The sequence below is a fragment of the Engystomops pustulosus genome, chromosome 3, assembly GCF_040894005.1.
Source record: "Engystomops pustulosus chromosome 3, aEngPut4.maternal, whole genome shotgun sequence".
NCBI lineage: Eukaryota > Metazoa > Chordata > Amphibia > Anura > Leptodactylidae > Engystomops > Engystomops pustulosus.
In genome coordinates this window covers 171,096,563-171,105,612 of record NC_092413.1, presented here as the reverse complement: position 1 = coordinate 171,105,612, position 9,050 = coordinate 171,096,563, and the positions used below count along the sequence as shown (strand labels likewise).

General features: G+C 42.8%; 1 protein-coding gene across 1 annotated transcript; it reads left to right on the top strand.

The window, feature by feature from the left end:
- The first annotated feature begins 624 nt into the window (after positions 1–624).
- On the top strand, positions 625–2,331 carry RAP2B (RAP2B, member of RAS oncogene family). Its single transcript, XM_072142977.1, has one exon. The coding sequence runs from the start codon at positions 799–801 to the stop codon at positions 1,348–1,350; it is 552 nt and encodes a 183-aa protein (XP_071999078.1). The 5' UTR covers positions 625–798; the 3' UTR covers positions 1,351–2,331.
- Positions 2,332–9,050: the final 6,719 nt, after the last annotated feature.

The window sequence follows — 9,050 nt, the reverse complement described above, 5'->3', positions numbered from 1 at the left end:
AGTGAGCATTGCGGCAATATTACATCTCTCCTGTAGTCCTGATTGTGTATTTACTTTATTTAGAGGGGTGGCTATCTAACTAGCCAGCAATGCAATGTCATGCAGGTTTCTAGGAAAGCTGAGTGACTATTTCCAGTGAGCATTGCTGCAATAATGTTGAGCACACATCTTTCCTGTAGTCCTGATTGTGTATTTACTTTATTTGGAGGGGTGGATATCTAACTAGGCAGCACAGTAATGTCATGCAGGTTTCTAGGAAAGCGGAGTGACTGCCTAGTATAACTGATCACACAGCTTTCCTGGATGTTCATTTGTAACAAGCAGACAAAAGATGAGGTGTCAGGTGCCTCTTATACGTCATACAGGTCACAGCTATGTTTGTATAATGTTATTCTGAGGTAATTAACGGGAGCAAAGGTGATTCATGTGCGGGATCCTGGGCAGAGACCCCGTGTAATCACAGCAATGCCGCGCTCCCACCAATCACAGGCCGCGCCCGGACAGCCAATGGCCAATGACTCATGTTTGACTAATGAGAGGACTTTCTCTGCAGTTAATCAGCCGATCCAATCAGAAAGCAACTTCCTAGATTGACAGTTCCGGCAGCCAATGAATGCAGAGAAGTTGCAAAATGCAAGTGTAATTCAAGATAACTAGAGTGTGGGCTGCTGCCTGAGAGAGCAATGGAGAGCAGGGCAGCATAGGAGAAGTGCGGGGCTGCACGGAGCGACACACAGCCGAGCCCCGTCTCCTTTGTTGCATGTGGAGCTGATGAAGTGACTGACTCCAGCCGCAGCCATGAGAGAATACAAAGTAGTCGTGCTGGGCTCCGGCGGGGTGGGCAAGTCTGCCCTGACTGTCCAGTTTGTCACAGGCTCGTTCATAGAGAAATACGACCCCACCATTGAGGACTTCTACAGGAAGGAGATCGAGGTGGACTCGTCCCCCTCCGTGCTGGAGATCCTGGACACTGCGGGCACCGAGCAATTCGCTTCCATGAGAGACCTGTACATTAAGAATGGCCAAGGCTTCATCCTGGTCTACAGCCTGGTCAACCAGCAGAGCTTCCAGGACATCAAACCCATGAGGGATCAGATCATCAGGGTGAAGAGGTATGAGAGGGTGCCCATGATCCTGGTGGGCAACAAGGTGGACCTGGAGGGGGAGAGGGAGGTCTCCTATGGGGAAGGCAAAGCCCTGGCCGATGACTGGAACTGTCCCTTCATGGAAACTTCTGCCAAAAACAAAGCCTCAGTGGATGAACTCTTTGCTGAGATAGTCAGGCAGATGAACTATGCCTCCCAGCCCAATGGAGATGACCAGTGCTGCTCCTCCTGTGTCATCCTCTGAGGGGCGCCCTCTCTGTCACTTGTTGGAACCTGATTGCAGCTCTGGAGGGTTGTATCCTGCTGACATGTCACCACCCAGTGCACTGGGGTCTGCAGAGCCAAGAAAAGTTTGACTTGAGGGGGCTGAGGATGGCCCCACGCCCTGGCTACAGAGGAGGAGGCGGCAGCCCCGGACTGTCATGTCACATACTTCTATGCAAAGTGGGATTATTGTTACAGAGTATCCATTCATTCAAGTATTGCACATCTACAAGGATGCCAACGCAGTGTGGGGAGCATGGTTAGCCCCCATTGCTGTGGGGGATGAGAGGGGAAATCTATTTTGTTTACCTGCTGTATAAAATGGGGAATTTGGGAAGATTGTCAATATTATTATTTTTTATCAGCTGTGAAAATGTTACTACTTTTTTGGTTCTTTTATTTTTTTGTCCTGTGCTGGCAATAACTGATTTTTGATGCCCAGCTATATTTAATAGACAATGAAATAGTGACTTTCGTGTACCAGGGTCACCAGCACCCAGTGTCCTTAGAGTGCCTTCAAAATTCAGCCGTTCCAGCCGGTGCCAACCTGTGAAATCACCACAAAATCCCATTATCTTCTATTCTGCAAACTACTTAACAGTTTCCTCTGGGTAATCACACTGAACAAGCCGGACAAAGGGATCTATTGTCCCTGGAACCTATATCTGAGCCTGTAAATGCCATTTCAATGTCTTGCACATTTTTAAAGGGGAGAGGGGGGGGGGGGATGGTAGATGATGATTTAACCGTTTTATGTCATGCCAGCACCAGTATGGCACAGGAAGGGTTTCAGTCTTATTACACCTCATTTTAACTTGGTGGTATTATCATTGCACCGAGGCTGGAGAGATTAAGAAAATGTGATGTACCACAAGACTATTTCATGGTGTCATTTTATTTCTTGAACAAGTTTTCCTCTTATGTTTTAAAATATGTTGAATACAGATTCATTGTGACATAACATGATGTGGCTTCTTTCCTTCTTTTTTGGGTGGGGTTACTGGTGGAGGCTTCTGAAACCATGTGGGTGTCATTACCAGGTCTCCTTGTTGAGGACATCTGCAAATGTTGTCAAGGAAATGGTTTGTTGCTGTTGTTTTATTTTTATTACAATATATAGTTACATGCAGAGCTGTGCTATCACTTGTATAATCGTCTGCTACCTGTAGTAAACCTGTAGTATTTACAGGAGGAAGAGTTTACTTACAGTATAAACCTATAGAGATGTTTAGAATTAGCCAGGGAGGGGCTTTTGGGACCCTAACTCTTTCTAAGAGTAAAGTGTTCATTGGAAGAGATATTTGCTTTAGTACTGCCACCTTTATCGGCTCTTACACCACCCTGTATCATAGTCTATCAGCTCTTAGGAGTATCGTGTGAGTAAGGCAACTAATAAAAAGTTTAGTTTTAGAGAATGGGGTGTGGGGGAGTTCTGTAATCCTGCCCTCCCACCTATAAAACTTGTGGTTCTGCTTTGGGTTAGACTTGCAGCCTTCTCCTTACACTGAGGATTGGTGTTTGAATATTTTGGTCCCATGACCCAGTGTTGCTCTGTGACTCCCTCTAGAAAATAGTTAAAGCTTCACTGGTCAGTATTGTCTGTAGAGGAGAAGGAAGTATTCTGAATACAGACATTGCAGTTGTCTTCTTCCTGTTTCTTTCCAGAGAGCGGAAACTGCTGTAGCAGATCCCTGCAGAGGAAGGCAGTGATATCCTCCATGGGCATGTGATCTGCATACGGTGCTTTAACTTCTGCCATTTGTGTTTAGTTCTCTCCTCTTACATGGATCTTGCAGGCTGTTGTATTATTGCAGCATGTGAATAAATCATTTTTATGTTGGCCTTAAACTTGACGTAACTTTCCAGGACTTTGCTTTTGTTCCTTTGTGACTATACTACAATCCCTTAAGCCCGATGTAAAGTGTAAGTTGTTGTTTCTTGTGAACTTTATATAGTAACGCCATCACCAAGTTGTAAGTTTCCACCTGTGCTTCGATCAAATGAACGTGCACACAACCATAAATGGCGGCCATTGGCTTGTCGCAGGTAAAGCAGCCATTGAGGTTTATTGTGCACAGTCGCAGTGCGGTTTGCACACTGTGTCTTGCCTCAATGTGATCGAGCTGGTTGGCTCAGCTTTCTATCAATGTATTACATGTTTGTATCTGTAAGGCACAAAATCCAAAATGAATAATGGCTGTGGGGTCTAGGCATACTATGAAGTACGCACGGGTCACAACAGATTCGCTTCTGTATGATACGTTTTTATTGGGGGCGTATATAGTATAGCAGTGTGAATGGGGACTAAACCAGAGGTTTTACCATACACATAATTCCAGATAACGGTGTGTAGGGTTTGTACTTGAGTGGTGGCGTGCTAGCTGTGGTATGTTACACTATGCTGTGCAAACTTTAAATAGCTTTATTGCGTGATGGTCTCTATTCGGGGTCTAGCAGGGTTTGTAGCTAGTAGTCTCGAGTCTCCAGGTTATGGATGATATTTTAATCTTCTTGTTAATTGAGAAACCTCGACACTCCCTGGAAGGGATATATTGGCAGCTTGAGTGCTGATAATCTGTGTAGTAGCCCCTGTGAGCCTGGGGTCTCCTTCTACCACTGATGGACTGATTTCTCCCTATTATGTTCCCAGATAGAAAACTGTTGATCAGTGCCATAGGCAGGGGAAGCCCAAAGCACATATGTATGCTGGACTCCTAACTTCATAACACATTGCAGCTATCCATGTATAAGGAAATCTATACCATCCAAAACTAAGGACACTTACTCATAGATCCAGTGTCAGTGGTAGTCTTCTTGTATTTGTTATCCATTGCCTCTTTCCTTCTTAAATCAACTTTTAAAATTATGCTAATGAGCCACTTGGGCTCTGGGGACTGTTACCCAAGGCGCTTGAATTGAAGCTTTACAAGTTGTTGCACTTTCCCACTGTCACTTTCCCCCCTCTGCTCCTTCAGCGCATCTCCCTCCCACTGCCTGATGTAATATCAATGCAATTAAGTGTAACAGCCTGTGAAGCTGCAGCATGGAGGGTGTCTGATGACACCTGCTCAGAGCCCATCTGGTACATAATTTAAAAAGGAAGCTATGGATAACAAATATATGAAGGTGCCTGGACTTTGTGTCCCTAGTTTGATAGTAGATTTCCTTTTGGCAAAAGAAAAGAGGGCCAGAGAAGGCAGCAAAACAAACTGATTACTTTTAAACTATTCATGTCTTATCACTGGGGGCAACAACAACTTGCCCCTGGCTGCATACAGGAATGGCTTCACGTCTCTGCACAGATCATGGTGCCTACTGCTGCTGGCTCCGTGCCCTGTGTAGGTGCTGATCACCTGTTTGGCCCAGCGTGATCAATGTTAATATTTGGGATATCCCCATTAATGTAAGTCTTTGAGGTGTCTTCTTCTGTCTAGAGGTGAAGGCCGTGGGCTCACGTGGCTAATCCGCAGCTAACTACAGACATGGGAAAACGAGGATGGAATTGTACATTGTCAGTGGACCTCACTTTTCAATCTCTTGTGGCCACTGAAGATCCTGAGATTGCGGAGGAGGTGTCCTATAGGCCAGATTGTGCATATGCTGCCACCTCTTCATCCTCGTGCTTGTAAAGTTGGTACTTTATATGCGTGAGAATAGTATCGCATGACGTCCATTGGCCATAATTGTGGTTTACGGATGATTTCTGCATTTTCGGGTCACAAGTTATTTTCTCACTGTGGTTTAACAGGGGATTTTTAATTTCCACAGAAGTTACCTCAAATTTTAACTACTATGGACTTTAGAGGCAGCTGGGTGTTTTTTTTTTTTTTTTCCTTTTTTTTTTCTCTTTTATAACTATTTAAAGAGAGAATAATGACTCTGCCCATTACCGCTGAAATTGCTTAAAAATATTTGCCAAAATCACCAGCTGCAGTTCCTGGCCTGTCCACACAGAGTACACAGCATCGTGTCAATACTGTGCACTATAAGTGAAATAATAGTGAAGCCCGCAGAATCCCAAATCCCTATTTCATATGAGCCATGGTCATGTTGGGAAAGGAGGCGCATGCGCAAGATGTGTGGTATTGGTGTAGAACCCATGGCAGTTTTATCATGGTGCGCCTCTGGAATTATGTGGTACAAACTAAGGGCACTTTCAGATCACTGTGGGGTATTTGAATTGCGGACCATGCATTGTTTCACGTACTGATAATCATACCGAGGATAGGATCCTGAATATTGTAGTTGCAATACAACGATAACAGTTTGGCACTGCTGTTTTCAGGGGAAGAAGGGAATCCTTGCATCATATAACTCAGTATACATATGCCAAACCTTACAAAGTACAAGTTGAGGACTTCCTCTGCCTTGTGCAAATTTGAGCCCATGATGCTCTGAACAATTCAGCCCTAAATCTCCTCCTGCATCCCCACTCGGGTCACGAGAGGTAACGGATCCTCTATATATAGCATAACTTGCAGTCATCAGTTTCATCGATGCAGAATCATTTTAAAACACAAATATAAAGAAATATATTTCTTAAATCTGTGATCTGGCCATGCCAATTGCATCCAAATCAGGGGGACAGTAGAAGTCTCCTGGTCATGGTGAGTTGGGTACAAAATACAGGACATGAATCTGTATGTCCCTTCTTCCCTGCAGGATCACTATTACAGTTCACTCTGCTGAATGTATACCACTAGATGAATGTACTTCCTGTACTATGGAATCCACCAGGTTCTTCAAGGAGCAACCACAATCATGTGCTGTTTAGACTTTGGTCACAATTCAACTGATTATGAATGTTTTTCTCTTGGCTCCCTGGCTTGTCATTGCCAATGGCACACTGCTTTAGGTCCATGAGAAAATCCCTGTATACTGTATCCCAGTATAGAGCCGTGCTGTGCAGAATATGTTAGGATCATTTAGACCACCTAAGGTTTAATGGACATCTACCACCAGGAAGAAGGATTGTAAACCAAGCACAAATACATGCTGCTGTGTGCCCCCTCTAATAATAACAATAACAATTCCTTTATTACGCAGTTCTGCAAAAATCTGATCCCTTTTTTTTTTTTTTTTTTTTTTTTTTTTTAGCTTCGTAAGATCTTGTTTATGAGTTAACAGGTTTTTAAAATTATAAAAAATTAGCCTCAGGGGCTCCAGGATCCATTGACGTATAAGGAACCCAGAGCCCCTAAGGCTGATTTGCATATTTTTTTTAAAACTTGTTTTTGTAAAAAAAAAAAAAAAAAAGTTTTTATGGGGTGTATCTATTACAGCAAATTAATGTCATTCTGTTTATTAAAAAAAATGTGCTTTCTGTAGCTTGCAGATTTATAGATCTCTGCTTGCTGTCATTCTGTGGAAAGCTTACTAGTGGACGGAAATCTGACCACGGGCACACAGGTGCACAACTCATGGCTCTGATTACTGTCTGAGATGTAATGAGCCGTGCACCTGTGTGACCATGGCCGGGTTTATGTCCACTAGTATTAAATATAGAAGCTTTTACATAGAATGAAAGCAAGCAGTGATCTAGAAATCTGCGAGGAATTGATATAGAAAGTATATTTGAAAATGGTATAACTTTTCATCATAAAAACAAACAATTTGCTGAAATGGGAACATCCCTTTTAAGAAGCTAAAAATAGCAGATCCTTCCAGAGGGGTACACACCAGTATGTCAGTGTGCTTGGTTTACAATCTTTCATCCTGGTGATAGATGTCCTTGGAGTGGGGGGGAGGTTAAAAAAAACAGTAGAAATTTTTTTAAAGAAGTTAAACTATTTTAGGTTTTTATATATAAAAAAATATATATGTTTCAAGTTGTTGGGAGGGGCAGGGGGGTGCATATTTCAAAATACAGCCTATAATGCTAACTTTATGTAATGGCAAGAGTGATTTGGAATCATAATAACTTTTAGAGTGTCGGTCTCTCAAATATCAAGTAATATCTGCCATCAGAACTGTGGGCAATTCCTCTATTATTCCTCCTGGAAAATAACTCATCAGCTTTGTGATTAAGATGAATCCCAACCTGGAATGACTCTTTCCCCATGTCCAGTCAGTGGTGACTTGCCCATGGACTAGGTCAGTGATGGCAAACCTTTTAGAGTCTGAGTGCCCAAACTACAACCAAGACCCACTTATTTATCGCAAAGTGCCAACACAGAAATTTAATTTTTGTTTTATGCTCCCTTCTGTCACAGCTTTCATTGATACCAGCACCCTGAGGACACCAGAAGAAATTTGGATGATTATTGTAGCTTTGCTCCAGGGTCCCACCAACAGGAAGAATTGTCAGGGTCCGAGCAGGAGCTACAATGATAATACAGATCTGTCCACACCTCCAATTGTCCCAGTTAGCACTGTCACTTTAAAATAGCTCTGGGCACAGCAAGTCCTGGGCTGTCTGGGACTGCAGGAAGATACCTGGAGTCATATCTGGTGATGGCCTGAGTGCTCACAGAAAGGGCTCTGAGTGCCACCTCTGGAACCAGTGCCATAGGTTAGCCATCACTGGACTAGGTTATTGACAACACACAATTGTAAAGTTGTATCTGTATTTCCAGGAGAAATATCAGAGCTCTGAGATAAAAACATTACTAAATTATTTATAGAGGATGCAAGTATTTTCTTAAAAGGCCTGTCAGGGGAGCTGATGGATCCTGTGTAATAAAATACACTTTCAGTATTACTTGTATAAGTGCAAAGTGTTATTACTCTCTTCAAAATCATTTCCGCCAGATATTATTTCTGCAGATGCAAAAATGAAGTTGAAATAAACCTCTTTAGTGTCAGTATCGTATTATGGAGGTGGTTACACTTAGAATCTCAGTGCATTGCAATATATTACCAGTGACCCCTGATTCTCCATGTATCTAATTAGGAATTGCCCCGTGGTCTCTGCTTCCTGCTGCAGCTACTCTTAATCTTGATGTTTGTTACTTAGGTGGGGCTCGGTTTTTTTTGCTGCAGAAAAAAACAAGGTGTCACATGGCTGTCCAAATTCTCCGGCCATGGCTTGCACCCATGTGACCCGTCGTCATGTGAAGGGAGCATGCTTCCTATAATCTAGCTCAGCGGTGAGGTACTTTGCTCTGAGGCTGAGATATTATCAAGTGTGAAAGATCAGGGTGGGACCCGGTTCTTCCAACAGATGTGATAAGGATCTGTTATTAGTTAACAGAAATGCAAAATCTTTTTTTTGGATTGATTGTAAATTTTCCTTTCTTTATATGAATACACATCAGCCTCGTGGACCATAGGTATAAAGCTCTGAAGATGCTCAATGTAGTTTATTAGGACCGTTTTGTGACCTGCTCAGAGCCCATTGAGCAGGTAGTGAGAGTGTTGCAGTGCATAAGCTGTGACCATCGCTTATTGTGAACGATGGACTATATACAGGTGGTCCCCGACCCTTAGTTAAGAACGGCCCTTTGGATGTTGGTAATTTACTGTACTTTAGTCCCAGGCTACAATGATCAGCTGTAACAGTTATCATAGGTGACTGCAATATATCTTTGTTATTCCTGTTTCTGTCAAGCCAAAAGTTTTTAAAATCCAGTTGTCACTGAGACAAAAAAACTTCAGTCTGGAGCTACAATTATAAAATATACCAGTTTTGTCTTACATACAAATGCAACTTAAGAACAAACCTACGTTCTGTAGGTTCTA